At 33.2% G+C, this 22,226-nt stretch overlaps 1 protein-coding gene across 3 annotated transcripts in view; it reads right to left on the minus strand.

Annotated features, from left to right (window-relative positions):
- GRIK2 (glutamate ionotropic receptor kainate type subunit 2) overlaps nt 1–22,226 on the minus strand; it is a 652,846-nt gene that overhangs the window by 105,532 nt on the left and 525,088 nt on the right. For all 3 annotated transcript variants that reach the window (XM_082731868.1, XM_082731867.1, XM_082731869.1), the window contains exon 14: nt 19,323–19,540. In XM_082731868.1, the coding sequence (XP_082587994.1) occupies nt 19,323–19,540 (218 nt within the window). The remainder of the gene's footprint in view (nt 1–19,322; nt 19,541–22,226) is intronic.

The following is a 22,226-nucleotide window of genomic DNA, read 5'->3' on the forward strand; positions in this document are numbered from 1 at the left end:
ATATTTGGCTTTTCATAAGAGTGTCAGAACAATTCAATGGGGGAAGGATAGACTTTTTTTTTTAAAGATTTTATTTATTCATGAGAGACAGAAAGAAGAGCGAGGCAGAGGGAGAAGCGGGCCCCCTGCTGAGCAGGAAGCCCAATGCAGAACTCAATCCCAGACCTTGGGTTCATGACCTGAGCCAAAAGTAGATGCTTAACCATCTAAGCCACCTAGATGCCTGGGAAGGATAATCTTTTTAACAAATGATGCTGAGACACCTGGGTGTTGACGTGCAAAGGAGTAAAGTTGTCCCTGTTCCTCACATCATACACAAGAATTAACTCAGAGTGGGTCATAGACGTAAGTGTATGAGCTAAAATTATAAAGCTCTCAGAAGAAAATATAGTAGCAATCTTTAAGACCTTAGATTAGGATAAGTCTTGTTGGATATAATACTCATATCACAAGCAACTAAAGAAAAGACATACAAATCAGAATTCATCAAAATTAAAAACTTTTGTGCATCAGTGAACATAAGCAAGATAGACAAAAGACAACCCAAGAATAAAAATATTTGTAAATCATATTTCTTTTGAGGGATTTGTATCTAAAAAGTGTAAAGAACTCTTTAAATTCAATAAAAAGATAACTCAATTTAAAATTGAGCAAAAAATATGACTAGATATTTCTCCAAAGATATACAGATGGTCAATGAGCTCATAAAAAATGCTCAGTATCATTAGTATCAGAGAAATGCAATTCAAAACCACAATGAGACACCACTTCATTCTCAATAAAATGGTTATAATCAAAAAGATAAAAAGTATTTGTGAGGATGTAAAGAGATTAGAATCCTCTATTCGCTGCTGCTGGTAATATAAAAATGTGCAGCCATTTGGAAATCTGTCTAGGAATTCCTCGATTTGTCAAATGTAACATTATTGTATGATCCAGCAATTCCATTTTTAGGTATCTACCCAAGAAATATGAAAACCTATGTCCACTCAAAAACATGTACATAAATATTCATAGTAGATTTTATATATATAGGAAAGCATCACTCTTATTTTAAAATTCTATATGTGTGTGTATATGTATGTATACATGTATACACATACACATATATCTCAAAAGTGTGGTAAGAACATATAAGATCTCCACTTTCAGCAACTTTCAAGTATATATGACAGCATTGCTAGCCATAAGATGAGTCATATATTCAAAACTTAAATATCTTATATCCATCATATTAAAGAACATCAGATAGGAGATGTAGGAAATTTCCTTCACAGTTCAAGGGTTATAATGACTATAGTTTAGAAGGCATTTTCATGTATATACCGAATATAACATTTAAAAGTAAATAAAGATGGATTTCCCAGTTTTAAAAAGCATTTGAATAACTGCACTGAATGATTTCTCTAGTAACATCACAGTACAATATATTAATATGGTAAAATACCCCAAAAGACGACTCTTCACAACATGGAAAATTAACACAGATAGACATCTTACGGCTGGAGTCTGAGAGATTTCTTTTAACTATAATGATGTTTCAACTGTATTAAACATAAAATAAAATCAGTGACCCACTCTTGCTAGAATAAAATGCTCTTGCTGGGTTGAAAGGACATAGGCACACTAGGTTCCACCTGTACACTATGCTCCTTTTAAATTCTCTTTGTCCAGTAAACTTAGCTGCCATTCTATGCCTTTGTAGATACTAATTTGAGACAGGTAGAGTGTTTCCTGGTTCTCACTACTGTCTGGACTTGTGTGTTAATTTAGGAGCTACAGGTGCTAGAAAAAAACTGGCAAGCAGTGTAAGAGGAGATTATCTGTAGAAGATAAGGGTGGGGGAGATTGGGGTGTGTGATAGACACGATAGAACTGTCCGCATTTGCCATAGAAATGTTGGGGAGATAAGAAAAATGGAAAGCAGAACTACTTCTCTGTTCAGAGCATCAGAAAACTAGAGATCCTGGCAGTAAAAGAACATCCATTCTGTCTTGGGTAAGGTCATAAGAATGTTTTAAGAAAAAGAAAGAAAGAACAAAACAAAACAAAAAAACCTTTGGATACTGAGAATTGGGCTACAAATTATGCATGCAATCCTGCTTTCAAGCTGTAATGGATACAGAGATTTATTCAGCTGGTTGGTGGTCAACATCAAATCTCCATCAAATTCTTCTCACTTAAGAGTGAGAAAAACCTAGAACTGTCAAAGTAGGATCAATTAATTTTGAAAGAAGTATCATCTTGATAACTCAAAGGGAAAAACATATTTCTGTAAATAACTTATCACCAGCAACAGAGAAGAAATTTGGAAACATTTTTTCAGTCTCAATGTGATGTGAGACTATAAGATTTGATAAAACAGGTGGAAACTCAAGGTGAAACAGGTTGGGAATTTTGGTGTGTTTTTGTAATGTGAGATATTAGTGAAAAAATAAAACACACTGCCATTTTCTTAATCTTTGATTATTGAAAATCTGACAATCATTTCTTTAATTTTATAACAATTTTAAGTTAAAGTTAATGGTTCGTACATGTTTGTATGACTTCCTTGACTCAAAGAACATTAGCCAAAAAACTGCAGTCATCACTAAGTTGCAAAATTGCTGTATTTCTTTCAACAGTTCTATAAACTGCAATGAGTCATAGCATCTACACATGTATGCTAAAACATACTATCAACTGTGCCATAACACTTTTCATAGAGTCTGCTTCAAAACCAAGCACAAATAATTTTAATATCAAAAAGCACAAGGAAAGCATCACTCTTATTTTAAAATTCTAATAAATCAGGGTTGTTTTACCTAACATAGCTGGTGTATCAATCATTGTGAAAGAAACTAAATTTCTTATTTTTAGCTGAAATTCTTCTTTGATAACCATAAAATTTTCAAAAATACCTATACTATTAGTTCTTTTTTTCAGTTTGAAACTCAACATGTCTTCCTAAATTTGGAAGTTTTTTCAAAAAAAATGTACCCAAAGTAGTAAACAGTGTCCTTACATCGCATAATTCATCTACATCTACAAAAAAGTGCTTGCAATTTTTAAAAATTTAAATCAACTAATATTTACTATTGTTAGAAAGCTCTTGTATACTATAGGCAATTGTTTGCTGGTTTAACTAAAGATCTTTTACTTATTGCACAATATTCCTTTTAATCTTTCCTTCTTAATTTTCTAATATTTCCACAGTTGAAATAATATCATTTATTATCTTCTCATCTACTTTTTTTTCTGTGTTTAAAAATCCATGTTGTTCAAAAGCAGTCCAAAGGTACAAGCTCAGATCCTTTAAAAATCATTTTAAAATTCTTAGAAGAGTTGGCTCTGATTTCAGGCAACTAATTTCATTGATTCTTTTATGGTCAAGAGAAACCATTTATCAAATTCACTACATATTTTCTGAGAACATTTCCTGATAACAACTTTATTGTTGTTAAAAATCTGTTTATGCAATAAACAGCTTTTCAACTTTGCCTGAGCAAGTTGCAATTGCTTTTTATGGTGAACTCTGTAACACATTCTCATCTAGACTCTTATTCTTTACTGTTCCAGTTATATTACTAGCTTTTCCACTTCTACTCAATTCTGCTTCAACAGTATACCTTCATTTTAAATTTGAAAATTTGCCCATATGTACTTTTTAAATTAGAAAAATAATTTAATTATATTTTGTTTAAAATAATAGGATATATTTCAATTTATATAATCTTTAAAAGATTTTTATTTATTTATTTATTTGAGAGAAAGAGAGAGAGAGCAAGCACGCTTAAGCAGGAGAACGGGCAGAGGATGAGAGAGAAGCAAACTTCCTACTGACTGGGGAGCCTGACACGGGGCTCAATCCCAGGACTCTGGGATCATAACCTGAGCTGAAGGCAGATGCTTAACAACTGAGCCACTCAGGCGCCCCTATATTTCAGATTAATTGCCAGTTATGGCTTACACAGGTATTACTGTAACTTAGGTCAGTGCATAAACTGCTAAACACATTACAATGTTACATCTGTACACAGAAGAAATCACTTGAACTGGGTCATTACATTGCAACTGCAATCACTGATTAGTTTATGAATCCTACTAAAAATGACACAGGCACTGATCACATGCTCTACAATACAACAGTTAACATGATGAAAAATTTAAAATGAATACATAATTTCATGTTTAATGGGAATATGTCCACACTGCCTCAAGTTCAAATTTTCAATTAAATTAATTAAATAAAATTTAAAATTTTGTTCTAGTTTCAGATAGAATAAATAATGGAGATAAAGGTACAGCATAGGGAGTATAGTCAATGGTGCTGTAATAGCATTGTATGGTGACGGGGGTAGCTGGACTTGTGTTGACCACAGCATTATGCATACACGAATCTAATCACTATGTCGTACATATGAAACTACTACATTATTTGTCAATTATACTTCACTTAAAAAAAAATTTGTTCCTCAGTTGCACTAGCCTACTAGTTGCACTAGTTGACTACTTTCTTGAAGTAGTCACGGCAAATCACTATAACCTTATTTTCAAGATAAAGCAGGGACAATAAATTAGGCCTGATATTTGGAAAGAAACCATTGCTAATAAGGATAAGGAAGAAGGATGGTAAGATAGCTATTGCATGTCTACTGACAATACACACAGAAAGATATAGGAAGAGTTTAGCTACCATTATTATTTTTAACATTTAATTAATTTTGTTCTTCTCGCTGTAAGAGTGTTACTCTACTCTAAGAATTATGCATGTTACAGCATAAGGGTAAAGTAAATGGAAGTGGCAACTTGCAATGATTGGGCCCCAGAGAGAAAGCAGCTCTGAAAGTGACCTAGCAGACTTGATTCTCATGCACGAGTTTATTCATTATGACAAAGGTTACATCCCATGATCTCAGGATTCCTGTTGCCACCAAATTAGTTTTCAGACACCTTCAAATAAAGATGTCTTTCTGACTTTGGAAGTTATCCTCTTGCTAATGCTAACTTATTTGATTCCTTGTGAATAAATTTTGCTGGTTTTCTTAAAGTAATCTCTATTGTTTGTAATTCACAGACATAAATAGCTCTCGAGTTTTCCCTGGATTCCCGGGCGGTCTGTGTCATGAATATCAACATCTTCAATTTCATCATCATCATTGTCATCATCAAATCGGGGAATCCTTTATGAAATATCTTCCTAAAGGTATCAGGTAGAACTAAAAATGGTTGTTTTTAAACATGATTATTCCTTGGTCATGGCCATCTTAGTCACTTCCTTTCACTTTGACAATATGGATACCCAATTCACTCCACTAAATTCTACTTCTTAGAGTTAGGCTCGGTTATTTTCTTCCAGTGTTGGAGAGGAGGCCAATATAGCAAAAACATCTATATAAGAATACTTAAAGAATTGAACTAACATAAATTTCCCTGATACCAGTGTAGGTCCTGGGCATCCCAGTATAACTGAGAAACTGAATTCCAACCCCAAAACATTCAATGCAAATTCTTAATGAGAGTACAACCATGCAAATGTTCTTTCTCATTTATAGACATGGCAAAGCTAAACTGCAACTAATGTAGTTAAAGAAAGATATTTCTATAATCATTCTTCAAAATCTATACCAATATAGCTTAACTGAAAAAGGTTCATGGCTACTCCTATATATTTTAAATACCAGATTTTTTTCTTTTTCACTTAAAGACAAGATTGTATTAGGAAACCTAAACAGATAACCTTAATATCATCTCTCTACTAATTATTCTTCAAGGTTTGATTAAAAACATCCATTAAATTAAATATTTTTAAAACATTAAATTTTTGATATTTTAATGCAATGAACACTAAAAACGAATATCTCATTTGATATCTTAAATATTTAAGTTATAAGTTATTTCTTTGCTATATGTGTGAGTTTATATATAAACATACTTTGAAAGTTTGCAGCGACTAGGTGAATGGGTTTGGAAATTAGCAAAAGGCTTTCTGCTGTAGACTTTATCTCAAGAAAAAAAATATTTCTGAAAGTATCATAAGAACATTCTTATAATCCTATTTTACTGATAATGAATCTGTAAAGCATACTCCTGAAAAAAGCATCAGTACCTGTGTTCAATGAAAATAGGATATTTGTAAAACTATATAGAGGCTTGAAGTCTTTAACACTGACACAAGAAAGAAAAAATCAATGAGATAAAACTATAGCCAGAGAGAGGGGCACCTCAGTGGCACAGCTGGTTAAACAACCAAATCTTAATTTAGACTTGGGCCATGATCTCAGGGTTGTGAGATCAAGCCCTGTGATGGGCTCCCCGCTCAGCAGAGGGTCTTGCTTTCCCTCTCCTTCTGACTCCCTCCCTGCTCCCTCCCTGCTTGCTCCTGCTCTCTCTCTCTCTTTCAAATAAATAAATAATCTTTTAAAAATATATATAGCCATAGAGAAAATACTGGAGACTTTTGTTGCAGGATATTAAGATTTACCTTTGCAGGTTAGACTTTGGCATTTTTTTCTTTGTTTTCCTAAAATTCTATAATTCTCATGAGTATATGCATTATTTTTTTTTTTAAAGATTTTACTCATTTATTTGACAGAGAGAGACACAGCAAAAGAGGGAACACAAGCGGCGGGGGGGGGGGGGGCGGGGGGGGGATGCGAGAGGAAGAAGCAGGCTTCCCACTGAGCAGGGAGCCCCATTCAGGGCTCCATCCCAAAACACTGGGGTCATGACCTGAGCAGAAGGCAGAAGCTTAATGACTGAGCCACCCTGGTCAAGAAAAAGAAACTTGCTAAAATTACAATGGTTAATATTTATGGAAAGGAAGAAAAATTTAAAATGGGAGTTTCTCTTCTTTTAGGCATTAATTCTGAGCATGAATTGTCAAAGTAAATCTCACGTGTTAATAGAAAGTCCATTAATAAAAAGATATTAATTAAAAGATGATACATAATAAATAGGTGTGACTTGATTCATGATACATTTTATCTTTTCAGCAGTAAAAGAGAGTAATCTAGAATATTTTTTAAAAAAATCTACAGTAAGGATCAAATCACAAATCAATCATAAATGCAATTGACCATAGGTTTTTGACCATAGGATTTTTGGCATTGACCATAGGTAAACTAGATGTATTTCCAGGAATGAAAGCATTCATAGTGAGGGAAATGGTTTCACCTGGTACAGAATTTAACAATTCAACTATTAAGGTCCTTAAAACAAGGATAGCAGTAAGGGAGTTTATCACATGTTTAGTGCTTTATGTGAACAATTTATAAGACATAAGATCACACCACAGTTTACCTATAAAAAGTCTGGAGAGGTTAAATAAATCCCCAGTGAGTGACAACGTATGATTTCACGACACAACCTAGCTTACGCTTTTAAACATTTTGTAAAGCTGCATTGTATTGACTCAACAATCTTTATAACCATTATTAATTCTCCTTTCTAATTATTTGGTCTTTATTTAATTGTTTTTGTACTAAATTAAAATGAAACATAAACTCATTTTGTTCTGAAAACAGTCAAGGGACCTACAAAGCAAACTAATTTATTGTGTAACCTCCGATTAGCTGTAATTACAATATTTAATAAAGGAAACACCTACTTTTAGAGATAATCAAATCTTTTCACTGAACTCCACTAGTGTTATGGTATATACAATAGGCTAATAATAATCAAAAGTATTATTCAAATGCTGTCAGGAAAAATAAATTACAATTTATTGCCAACCCTGAACTATTCTTCCACTAAAACAGATTTAATATGGAAACTGGGTATAAGAAAGATAAATTATGTAATCATTCATAATTTAATTCCAATTAAGGTAACATATCTTTTTCCTATAGGACACACTCACTCATGTACATGGATACACATGTAGACACATTCACTCATCTGGAAATTTCTTTACTTATGAAACTGTTAAGGAATTTCTCTGAATACAGGACATCAATGAAAGTGCTCACCAGTATGCACTAGACATTTAGCAACTGCTTCAGTCAATAATATCAGCATAAAGAGCCTGAATTATTTCAGAATAGGACTTCTTTATGACCAAGACATTTAGCATTAATATTTAACCTAGTTATTCTTTATTAACATATAATGTATTATTTGTTTCAAGGGTACAGATCTGTGATTCATCAGTCTCACACAAGTCACAGCACTCTAGTCATATTTTTAAAAGAAATATTTTTGAATATTATATTCAGTTTGCATTCAGTTTATCAACATCTATGAATAAGCTCTAAAGTTTACTTTGTCCTTTTTCCAATCTCTGTCACAGTAGGGTAAAGGTAGAAAAAAGAAAGAATGCTTTATGAGTTATGTTTGTTACTTGTGACTATGTGGGATGAAGTAATGAGGTCTTTGACTATTTGAAGGGCTGATGACCCTATATTTTGCTTGCTGCCAAGGTGGAAAAACTGTTCTGTTTTGTCTTTAATTGAAAGTTTGAACATCAAACATGGCAGCAGCTGTAAGTAATAGTATACTTCATTTTGTTTTATGGTATAATGGAAGAACCAAGTCAATGACCATATGATGTCTTTAATCAGCTCTTAATATCAAAGAGCAGAGTGGTATTATTGCCATTAGCACTTTTGGAAAAGAAGTAGGAAAACAAATGAACAGAAGAATATTCAGCTGACCGAAGACACTAATTAGTTTAAAGTGCATTTGCAACAACAACAAAAAATAGCTTTCCCCCACAAAAGACATCACGGTGCATGAAAAATCAGCATTAACAGCCAAGGATATTCTGGATTAAGTACAAGTTCCACAGTATTCAATCAGTAATTAACTGACAACCTAGAAAGAGAATATGTTTTTATTGATACTCTAAATTTGGATTCCCCCTACCCAAAAAAAAAACCCCACTAAGCATGATTAATAGATACTTCTTAGCCACAATTCCAATTAATATACTTTTCTCAAAGACTTTACAAAGTAGAGAAACTGGGTTTTAGAAATACCAAATGATGCTTTTATGTTATAATTTCTATAGGAGAAGAGAAATTTTCATTTTAATTATTTTTATCTGAGAAATAAACATCTTAAATTTGAAGTAACAATTTTTATATTTATCTAAGCCTATATTTTTATGTCCAAAAATATGCCTTTCTCAAATCCCCTTCAAATTGTTGCCTAACTAGTGGCTATAAACTCTTATAGTGACAACTATTATCCATTATCCAGTACTTGACATGCCAACTCAACATTGCTGTATTAACTGACTTTTCGAGTTTTCTCACTCCCTGTGGGGCCCTCTCTCCTAAGATTGATGAGGTGCAACCTGGTGTTTGAGCTGCCATGCCGACATGAAAAACAGCAAGAGTGGTCCCTGCAGAGAGTGGAGGGAATCACAGTGCATCCTGGAACAACAACAGCCTCATGCACATGCCTTTCAAGGCAATTAAAACATTGTTTTTCAGATTTTACAGTTCAGCCAAACACAAAAATTCTTTCTTTTATTAAAGTCCCCCAAAGCTTCACTGATACATATTGAACATTAGAGAGGGATTAAACTTTTGTCCCTCAGACATTTTAGAGAAGCTAAGGTAAAAGTTGCTGCTCTTTCCAACTTTAAATACTTTGAAACTCTAATCACTTCTTATAATTCCCAAAATGGTGTTATCGCTTACTCTTTAACTATTGAATTCACTCTGGCAGAGCTAAGGTAATAAAACCCATCATCGTCTAATTTTCAGACAGCTTGATAGAACCAATGTTCTTAGTATAGATAAAGTGTAATGAAGCACTTTCTTTCCCATAGGAAAGTCTTCGACTCGTATGCTTTGATGCCAACTAGCCTTCACATCTGCTGTTTCACCATTGATAGCTGTAACTTGGCATGCTAAACTAGTGACTGATGAAGCAGCTTTACTCAAAGGCACCATTTTATTTCTTGCAATGGGAACATAGTAAAACGGTGTTGGTTTCCTGTAGGCCTTATGCAAATCCCTGTAATAAACATAGGATCGGGCCTCACATAGAATAAATTGTGTGTTAGATGAGAATGGGCGGAGGGAGACAATCTCCTTGGATGAAAATAACCCCCTTACTATGCCAATAAATTAAATGTATTATAAAGAATTATTTTAAATATTCATTTCAAGACTAATATTAGATACTAATAAAATACAATAATAGTTTTAAAATATCAACTTTAAAATATTGCTACTTAACTTGATGTCAACATTAATCCACCACCAACAACCAATATCTTAAAATCATTAATGAAGGAAAAAAAATATTTGGGAGAAAAAGAGAAAAAAAAGAGAAAAAGCTACAAAAATCTTTGCTGAGATATTTCTTTCAGATTTCAAGAAAAGTTGCTTAATTAAAAATGAAGAAAACATTAATTTGGACAGATGAAAATTATAGTAACAGTATTAATCACTAATTTAAACTGACTGTCCAGATACACTGGTGTTCAATCACATAAAGATTTCAGGTTTTATTTTATTTATTTAAGCACACACACACACACAAAAAAAAACAAAAACAAAATAATAAACCAGATTATACACAAACTTGAAACACGAAATAAAAAATTCACAATAAAGTTTCTATTGATTCTACATAATCACTGAATTATTACTTAATTCGTAACTTGCAAGCAAGTTATTTGAAGATATTTTTAATTACTTAGCCTGGAGAGGAGCCTGGGCCTCAGTATTCTCTAAAAGTCCCCAAATGATTCTAATGTTCTAATGGGCAGACAAGTTGAGATGACTGATTTAAATGTATGGATATTTTAAGGATTTTTAAAACTTCGTGAATGATATACCCGAACAGGACAACATAATAGCCCCATCCCTCGAAAAAGGGATGATGTAAAAACCGAGGCTGTCTTCTTGCTTGTGAGAATAATGTGATTGCCTATTACAGACAAGACCATATTCCCATGTAGCCCCATGCTAACCAGTCCCACTGGTTATAGCACACCTACATCTACCATTTTGATGGAAAAAAGACTAGTGCATAAGTTGAAGCAGGGATTTAACTGGGGATCCTGATAAAATAGTATCACTAATTGTGCTGGGCTATGGTCTAGAATTTAAGTTGCAAACATAGGGAGGTACAACCTATCGGCAAATAAAAAATTTTAGTCACAAAATTTGTATGCCAGTATACATATGCTCATACTAATACTCCATTTTAAACTGGTTTTTAGGCTCAGAGACAATATCTCCCAGGTAAGACCCCAAACTGAAATTTGAGATCTAGATTATTGAAGAGAAAAAGGCAGTGTCACTACTAAGCATAAATTGACCCCAAATTTAAAAAAGAAAAAAAATGACTTGAAAGCAAAACTGTGTGGCAAGTTAGACATGGCAACCCTTATACAAGCAAGTAATTAAGAAAGAATCCCTGTACTTACTGAGGTAGTAGCATAATGAATTTCTAATTATTATATTGTCAAAGAATCCCTGCTGGATATGTGGTGGAAAATGATTAGACAATGTATAACAATAAATTGGATACACCATGAAAGACATACCCAATTACTATCCATGTGCAGATAAATAGTTATTCTACACTTTCTTTGTGATGATCATACTTAACTGGGAATTTATTACATAGAATACGAAAGGTATTTAAAAAATAAGTTCTGGAGATCTAAAGTTCAGCATCGGGAATATAGTCAGCAATACTGTACTATAAACTTTAAAGTTACTAAGAGACTAGATTTTAATTGTTATCACTACAAAAAGGAAATGATAATTATGTGATGTGATGGAAAGGTCAGCAATGCTATAGTGATAATCACATTGCAATACATAAATTTATCAAATCAACATGTACCCCTTAAATTTACATAAGTTGATGCCAGTTACATCTCAATAAAAAATAAAGTCCTTTCAAGTCATTTCAGATTATTTTCCTCATCTTCGTAAACTAATAGTTCAATTTTATGCATACATATATGGACTTTCAGAATATTTTATCGCCAATATAGCAAGAGGAAACTAAACACTCCTTTTGGAAAACCGGTTTTCAATGTGTAAAGTAACTATAGATGTCATTTTGAAAATATACTTCTCCAATGTGTAAAACTCTTCACAGCAAATATATTTTCACAACTAAAAAACAACAAATATAAATTATGGTTTGTGCAAATAAAGAAAAATATGAGAAAGTCTAATGAATGGTATATGTTTCTAAATCCATTTATAAAGTATATGCTGTAAACTGCCAATTTTTTTTACATTCTATCTCTCAGCTCGAAAATTACTTATGTTCTTTTGGCATTTAAGAAGCAAAAATCACTCAAGCTTTCAAAAAATCATTACAGGCAAGCCACACAAGCAATTCAGCTTAAAAACCTATACTGTCACCCTAGCATAATTTAATTTTAGAAGACCATTGAATTGATAAGCTCAGAATAAGTAGCAGATTATAAAGAACATGTGACAGCTATATCTGCCCCAATGGCTTAATGCAAGTGTTTTAGAAATTTAATATGATCAAACAGTTGAGGTCATGTGGATGAACCAAAATGACTAATGCATTTAGCTCTTCTGAGTAATGATGTTATGCCATGATATCTTTAGCTATTACTTTTATTGTTGATACTACGAGTCCCTCGGTTATTGCTTTCATAATTAATAAGTCACTTAACCTCTCTATGGCCCAGTTTCCTCATCTGTTAAATGAGCATAATGATAATTGCTTCCCACCTTCCTCAGGGGTTGCAGTAAAGATTAATGAGCTGGCATTTAGAATGTACTTTGAGTTCTCCCAAAGAGGGAGACTATGCACAAAGAAAAACAAAACAAAACCCTCTCTGTGGCTGAGTACCCAAAGATAAAATTTCCCCTCCAGATGGATTAATCCACTTGCTTGCATTCCTAACACTATAACTTACATTTCCAAATAAACTGACATTTAACCTAAAGTTCAAAGGAAATGCCACAGAATGCCACAAAATGCTACACATTTTGAAAAAAAACGAAAACAAAAAACCTTTTTAGTTCTCTGCAGATTAGCAAACTTTTGAAGATAATCACACGTTCTATCTAAAACTCTTTGTCATAGGTTTTCCATCAATGAATGCAATAGTCATTGTGCCAAGGGACAACTGGACAGAACTGGTAAGAGAAGTGAGTTTCAGCCATAAAGAGAACCTAAACATGTAACACTGATGTAGGGTCACATGGTAGATTGCAACGAAATAATTAGTGGAAAATGGGAATCTGTGAATATAGGAGGAAATAATCTTCTTAAAGTGTGCCTTAGAATAAGTTGGAAGATTGAAATGCATTCATTATCTCTTGACTTGGCCAAAGAAAGTCTAGACAAAGTGACAAAATATTCAAGGTATCAGCTAGTTACTTTTAGCTACATAGGATAATAAGGTAGCACAAGAAAGATATGGAGTATAAACAATCATAAGAACAATGAAGAGAAGAAGAGGGGGAAAAAACAATTTAAAAGAACTGGGTTCTTTGTAAACAGTACTTAGAGGTGATATAGCAGACTTAGAATTTGCATCATTGGGTACTTTTAAGTGTTCCTAATCTTTAGTGTCTCAAGCCAGTAAAAGTTCTCCAGATTGTTTCAACTTGGTGCCAGTCTGTAATTAAAGAACAAATTAAGTATGTTGCTTGATGTGTTAAGACCTCTAAAAAAGTTGGAGCAATGCCTTTAGATTATAAGTGGACTCAACTGGATATATTTAAAGGTCACAAATGTTTAGCAGAAATTGTATTGGTCATGCTGGTATAAAATAATTTAATTTTAGAAGACCAATGAACTGATAAACTCAGAATAAGTAGCAGATCATAAAGAACACATGGTAGTTATATCTGCCCCAATGGCTTAAACCAAACATTTTAGAAATTTAATATGATCAAACAGTTGAGGGCATGTGCATGAGCCAAAATGACTAATGCATTGAGCTCTTCTATGTAATGATGGTTATATCATGATACCTTTAGCTATGACTTTTATTGTTGATACTACAAATCCCTTGGTTATAGCTTTCATAATTCTGTTCAAAATGTACCAAATCTCTGGGCTTCCAAGTTTCTAGAAACAGGACTACAGACTTGTAAGCTAAATAAAGGTTGATGTTACATGCCACCAAGTTTTTCATTGCCTTTTAAGCAACATTTCTGTAGCACTCAGTAACTAATAAAGTCCAAACCATATGCAAAGCCTGTGCTTTGAGGGATACAGAGTCAGTCCCTGCCCTATTGCTATGCCGGGAAGTGTAGAAATAAAAACCAAGCAGACAGCTTAGGTTGAAGATTTAATGAGAACTGAAGTAAAAAGTACTCAGAAAATTGAAAGGAGGATTACCTTATCAGAACCTGGTAGATTTGGGTATAGGAAGGATCACAAAAATTTGGCTGGGTTAAATGAAGTATAAATTAGGGCTTAAGGGATAAAGAGAATATAACCAATAAGGTTGATAGAAAGGGACAAGTGTAAAAAAAATAAATAAATAAAATGCATAGCAGGCACTGGAGAAGCAGATGGATCATGTATTTGTGGCACAACCTGGAGCTTAAAACTCAACAGTTCAGCTATAGTTTCAAGTGTGAGAGTGCCTATGAAATACGAAGTCGTCCACCCATGAGGTATCTTGTAAACACACTGAGGAGCTAGGTTTATATCCTAAAGCAAAGGGGAGAAGCTAATTTGTGGAGGACTTTAAGTCACTCTGGTAGCACTAGAGAGAACAACAGGAAGAAAACTGGAGTGGGGCGGCAGGGGGGGAAGTTAAGTGGTTCTACAAGATACTGGTCAGAGATGATACTAGTCTTCTGAACCAGAACTGAAGTGAAAGAAGTAGATATGTAGGAAATAGAATGGACAGGTATCAGGAGGTGCCTGGAGATGTAGGATATATGTCTAAGATTTAACACAATTTTTACCACATAAGAGATGATCAGTAAGTGTTTCTGGAATAAAAACTTGGTATCTTACAAATAAACATCCATATGATGTAATTAAGAACATCAGATGTATGGCAACACTGGCTAATGTAGAACATCTTGGTCATTGGGTTAAAAAAAAAAGTTAAAATTAGGATAAACAAAAAGAATTAAGGATAAACATTTTTTATATTAAACATTTTTATAGTTTCCTTTATCTACGATTTGCAATAAACTCTACAAAGAATTGCTAGTTGCACCTCAATATACCATTTCAAAATACGCAGTCTAGAAAAGAGCTTCCAATAGTTTTTTTTATTTCACTTATGAAATTACATCTTCTTCATGAGAACAATAATTAGAAGACTGAAGCAATTTCAATTAGATAAATATGATGTGATCTCTTTTTGAAATGATTGATCCTACTGTGGGTCATAGAAATATAATTAACTTCATTATGTTTAAAATCATCCTAAATTCTGAAAATTTTTAATTAGCCATGTATTTTAGTAATGCTAATATATAACATCTGTCAAGCTTTAACTAGGTGGTTAGCATATCATGTAGAGCTTTCATTTAATATTCAAAGAATACTGTAAGAATGGTCCTGTTAGTCATTCCAATTTAGAGATGAGGAGTCGTGGTTTACAAGGAACAGTATTTTATCAAAACACAGCCAATAAGCGGTGAAACCAGGAAGTAAGCTCCAGTTTTTCCAATTCTACAGTTTTTCTGTCATTGGTAGAAACTATTCTAAATCATAGCCTATGTTTTTAGAAGTATTGAGGGATTTACTTTAGATATTTGATACTATTCAAATGTACTTTTAATATGTGGCAGAGCTTTTAAATAATAACCATGAAAGAAAACATGTATCTCCTTTATATGACCTTTTTCGGAAGGACAGACTGTATTAGTACATGCAACAGGCCAGAGACTTCAGTTGATCAAAGTCAGAGAGAGAATTTGTAAAAATTGGAAAATGTGAATCATGGGTTACAGAGAAATATAAGTGATTCACCATCATTTTGTAAAACATATGACTCACTTTGAAAATCCAGGGATTCTCAAAAGAAGTCATCACATCTACAGGCTCTAGCTGAGTTATTTTTGAACATGTACTCTATATGTATTCATTCTTTTAATCTTTATACTTCAGGGAGAAAAGAATGTGCTTGTTGCTTGATAACATCCTGTAGAGTGTTTAGCCCTGGGCAAGATTTCAGTTGTACTCCACCCACGTTCCCAGATTCTAAGAAGGAAGCTTTGACAACTCCTTTATTGTGTTTCAATAAAATCCCTGGGCCTTCAGTTAGTTTATCATTTAAATATGATTAAGCATGTCCTGGTGATGTCATACAGTTTTCTATTGTTTACATGGAATAACACTGGAAGAACTACCCATCTGCTTGAGTTATTTTACCAGTAATGGTTTTACATTCATCCTTGGGAAGAATGTATGTGGAGTTTAATGGATCTAAAAGAAAAGAAGAAAGAATTCTTCTGGAAGATAATATACACATAAGCTCAATAAGCAAAGTCAAGCATGTTCTTTGGAAAAATAATTATTTAAGCTGTAGAATCACATGACTCTCAGTTTTTGCAATACTGAGGACTTACTTACCCCTTTTAGACCAGGTATCTTGAGCCAGCTCTTCTTGCTTGTAGTAACAAAACTATACCATTCTTTAAAATAATTTTCTGGAACTGAGCATTCCAGAACAATTAACTAACAGCAGGGTCTTGTTAAATTTGTAAAAACAAGATGGAAATTCCTTTAGAAATCAATGCCTTAAGGGTTCTTCCTAGAGTGTTTGCATGCATTGCCGTTAATTAAGAAATAAAAGAATGGTATCAAATGTAAATAGAATACACAGACTACTCCCTGGTTCATTGTAGAGTTGTGAAATGAGCACACAATTACTTCAATTCCAGATTGCTAGGGAATATTTTTTTAAAAATTTTATGCCCATGGCTGGTATAAGTGTAGAATTTAATAAACTAAAAAATGAAGTTGAAATTAGTATCATTTAAGGGTATACTTAAATAAGTAAAGAAAAATCAACATCTAGTGATTTTTAAAATCTCTTTTTTCTGATTTCAATAGTAAGAATTCAGTATGTGGTCGGTCAAGCTATCAAAATAAGGTAATTGTCAACTTAGTGATTAACACTGTGTGGTTTTTATTGTGACTGTAGATTTCAGAAGGCCTTAATTCTACAGAAAGAAAGTCTGTGCTGTTGGAAACAGGAAATGAATGCTTCTATGTCAATTTTCTCTTGGTGCTAGAGGTAACCCTGCCTGTGAGAGCCAAAACAAGAGATGAAAGAGGGAAAAGAGAAGTCAATAGCAAGGAGAAGTGAAAGTAGGGGAAAATGACGCTAACACTGAAGAGTAATTGGACTAAAGAAATTAAAATTTAAAAAATTTAAAAAGAAAGAGGAGAAAATTGAAAAGCTTGAAAAGACAAAAAAGGGAGAAAATAAACCTAAAGCTAAGAAAAAAAGAATTTTTTTCAAAGTGATTTTCCAGAGATAAACCTAGCTCATAGAAAAAGGGCTTCAAAACAAGATATTTGAGGCTTCTGGAAAATAAAAATGAAATGAAAACTCTGATGTTTTTGGTATTTTTTTGTTTCTGATGTATTTTTGAAACAGAAATACTCACTAAAACTCACTGGTTTTAGGCACTTTGTGTTATTTGACAAACTCTTCTTCCAAAGTCTTAGAAGCTGTAATAATTTTAATGCATCATATATTCACTCCTTACAAGTTTATTGATAGTGACAATGTGTATTAGCATTTTCAACAGCTGATTTCTTTAAAAAAAAAAAAGTTATATAAGGAAAGCTATCTCAATCAATTCTGAATATCCAATCAGAGAAAAATTGATGAATTCCAATTAATATAGTCAAATAGCATTATACTGATCATAATACTGTGCTCATATTAGGCTATTCAATAAATGTGATTAAATAATAATGATTTTGCAGTTAAATGTAAAATACATATTCAAGTTTTCATCTAGTCATATGAGAAATTCACTTTGAAAATAATTAAATGTTAAGAATTACATAGATTTGATTAAACACTCAGTCTATCTCATTCTTTGGATATTCAGTGTCCTCCAGAACTCCAAAATAAAATCTGATTTAGTTTAGTAGGAATTTGTATAATGAAAACTACATAATTATTTGGCAAATTTGCTGTTTTAAGTCACATAAAACCAAGTTCCATGATTGTTGATTTAGTCCTCCTTGTGTCCAACTAAACTATAATCTTCTTGAAAGTGAGAATTTCTCACTTCTTTGCTCTAGAATACCAACATGTAGTGCCATTTCTGGTATTCAATAGGTACTTGATGAATGTTTGATGAAAGAATTTATTTTATAGCTTGAGTCAATTATTTAAAAAAAAACTGTACCACTTCCACATACTTAAATGGCCAATCCCTTATATGAACAGTGAAGGAAAATACCAATGCTTATAATTTTTGCCCAACCTACAAAGAACTTAAAAAGACTTGGTAAAATATAAAAAGACTTATGAAGTAAGACTGACTCCCTGAAGTGGAATCTCCCCATTTAAACTACTTTGGGCCAGTGAGACCAGCTGGAGTAAGAAAAAGGAAATAATAGAAAGGAGGGGAAGGCACTCTATATGCCTGGAATTTGATAAAGGACACTGTCCATTTAAGCATCCCACAGGGCTGTCCCTCTGGAAATCATTGAAAACCATCAGTTCAGGGGCAGAGCCCATTTTCAGACTCTGTGCCTTACAGAATATTAGGCAGATGAATATATGGGAAACAAGAATTATTTCTGCTTGTTTCTATTATTTATTTTCCTTCTTTTCCACAGGCTTCCGGACAAGTAAAACGTGTCTCACCTTAACAGAAAGAAATGTATGTATGAGAAGTACTCTTGCATATAATCATTCTATTCTTCTGGAATAGCTAAGCCTCATGAAGTTTGAATCTACTAGTACTTAATATACATATAGTGGTAAATATATTAATATATAACTAATACACTACATTAATATACACATCATATTAACTCTATGTTAATATATTTTATATTTATATACACACACACACACACACATATATATATATATATATATATATATATATATATATATATATTTATAGTCAAAGATAAAACCTTATTGAGAGAAAAACATGTTACTATGGACAGATTTTCCTTTGAACCAAAAGGAAACCCTTGTAAAGCAAAAATGCCTTGAAAGGACTGAATTCCTTTTTTAAGTATTGAAATGTTTTGCCTTGATAACCATATATTTAGCTGTATACCTCTCTATGCCCCAAAGTACACATTATTGATTATTCGGCACAAATAACAGTATTGCTACACGCATTCATTAAGAGAGAAAGGTTTCTTTTCACTCTGTCATTTTAATACATAAAGTGTAGACAATCAGAAGGACATACCTTGAAAAAAGTCATGGTTGCACCATCCTCCACCGCACCGTACTCTATCTTGGTTTGTTTAGCTAAATCATCAGCAGAGTCAATAGGGGATTCCATGCGCTCCACTGTCAGAAAGGCGGCTAAGTTAGCAGTATACGAAGAAATGATGATAAGTGTGAAAAACCACCAAATGCCTCCCACTATCCTGGTGGAGAGCGCTTTGGGCATGAGCTCAGAACCTAACAGAGATCGGGGTGGGGGGAGGTGAAACGAATACAGAGAATTCGATCAGCAGTCAGATACTTTTGGTCACAGTGGCAGAATGGAATCACTGTGTAGTAAAAGCTTAAATCACAGGTTCACATAGTGCTTTAGTAAGCAAGCAACAACCACTGGGAGAGCAGAGGCTGCTTTCAGATAATAAACAGTCTCTTAGGACACTTAAAGTATAGTGGCAGGAGACTGAGACAATACAAACTAATTTGTAATAACGTTTATAAAAAATAACACTGGAAGGGAGAAAATAATGTCTCTAGTTTATAAACTACTTGTATACTTTTTCATATTTCTGTTAGTTACTTCAGTTTTAGAAGAAATGATTTAACATATGTTCAAATCCATTTCTTAACAAGCTTTATGTAAAGTTTCACTTGTCTTGCGCATGAAAGCTCATAAATTTTATTTATCTTGCCATTTTAAAAAGTTATGTTTACAAAAACGCTTTTCAATTACCTACGTTCCTTGAGATATGGGGTTTGGGTCCAGGTTTGTTTTAAAATAAGGTAGTAAATTATTTCCTTTTGTATAAACAAATGTCTCCCATCACTATAGTTAGCCTCAATGAGAAGAATCAGAATAAGAATAAACAGTTAAATTGTCACAAACTTATTTTTTACATATATATAAGTGTTTCATAAATATATTACAAACATGGCTGGAGTTGCCTGCTCATGGTATTAATAAAAGCATGGGATCTGAGAGTTCTATTTTACTTTTGATTATTATTAATTTTAATTACTTTATATTATAAAATAAAATCCTAACAATTTTAAAATCAAGTCTTACGGTTTTACCACATTGTTGACATTAAACACACTATTTGTAGTCTAAATGTTGAAATCAATCCACATCAGCATGTGTGATTTGTTTTATAAGGAAAGTATACAAAATTTATGGATTTATGTAATATATTGCTATACACTTTTAATCATTTTGAATCTGTAATCAAAAAAGCATTGGCTACCAATTACTTAATTTTGAATAGGGTTTGAGTAAAATGGAATGAAGCAAAGACGGACTGCTTTGGATGATTTGTTTTGTAGTCGCATCTTCAACATAATCACTGATGCAATACCATAACACATGTTTAGACAGAAGGAAAACTACAACCAATCATTCATGTTAGCACTAAAGAGAAGTGGTATCAGAACTGAAATATATCAAAACAGTCCACCTTATACTGAAGTTCATCTTACTCTTGTAATTTCAAACAAACAGACAAAATCTTAAAAAGCAGACAGACTTGGACATGACAGCCAACTCCAGCTCCAGACTCTTGCCTACCACTCTGTGAGGAAGAAAAAACAAAAAACAAAACAAAACAGAAAAGTACCTTTCTGATGTGGTTGCTCCTAGGCCCTGTCAGACACACACTCGAACACTGAAATACTAAAATTCTCCCAAGATGGTCAGCAGCAGCTTTGGCTGCCCGTTCTACATTTTTCTTTCTTTTTTTCTTTCTTTTTTTTTTTTTTAAACAACACCACCAATAAAGTCAAACAAGACTGGGAAAGAAAAGAACAGTGGAGACATTCGACAAAAATGGCCCAATTACCACAAGTTCATATCTTACCCAAGGACTTAAAGCGAGTACCTCCTAGGCTTGTGAATCAGAGCCTGGTTAAGGGCTGGCTGTCATGTACTCAAGGTAACGTCATGTCCAGCACTATATCCCACTAATTCCTGGGGAGCTGGGCATCAGCCAGTTTAGTATGGGTTCCTCTTTCATGTATCCACCAGCAGTGAAGTAGTTATGTGGCAAAGCAAATGTATATTTGAATTTTTCATTGCTTGGATTACTTGGCATCAATTTCAGATATATCAAATATTGTCTTATTTCTAATTGCTAGATTGTATAGATAGGAAGTTAATCTTATCAGCACACAAATCTCAAAAACCTCCAAATATTTTAGAAAATAGAAGTGAAAAAAAGAATTTTAGTTTTTCAAAGTGGTAGTAAACATAATTTAAAAATATATATATATATTTGTCATGTTTGGGTCTTTCTTATCAGGATAATTTACTCCAGACTATTAAGGTTAGTTCTTGGCATGTGACTAGCAGTTTGCATGGGTGAACCCAATACTGCTTATAAGAGAAGTCTGTCTCCTATGACGGGGTTTTATTCACTTCTAATATTTCATAAGAACTCCAGTGTTATCTTCCAAGTGTTGAGTAAGCCTAAGAAGAAAAAAACACTGGACCTAAAATGTAGGAAAGGGAAAATATAACTACTGACTATTCATTTTATTTAGAAAAAGATGCCACAAACTTAGATTAGTTCACGTTAGGAGTTCTCTGAGTTTTCAAGTTTTAGGTTTGAATATTTATAAAGCTATAAATATGGGTGTCATATTTTTATTTTCTTATTTTTTAAAAGATGTATTTATTTGTGAGAGAGAGCGTGCACAGGTGTGTGAGTGGGGGGAGGGGCAGAAAGCGAAGGAGAGAAGACTCCATGCTGAGCAGGGCTGGATCTCACCACCCTGAGATCAGGACCTGAGCGGAAATCAAGAGTCGAATGCTTAACTGACCAAGCTACCCAGGCGCCCTGGATGCTCACATTTTTAAAAGAAAAAGAATTATTTCAACTTAGTAGGCCTTGCTTACAACATGTAGTTGTTAAATTAATTTTTCTCTTTTGAT

The sequence above is a fragment of the Mustela nivalis genome (assembly GCF_964662115.1).
Source record: "Mustela nivalis genome assembly, chromosome: 5".
Classification (NCBI taxonomy): Eukaryota; Metazoa; Chordata; class Mammalia; order Carnivora; family Mustelidae; genus Mustela; species Mustela nivalis.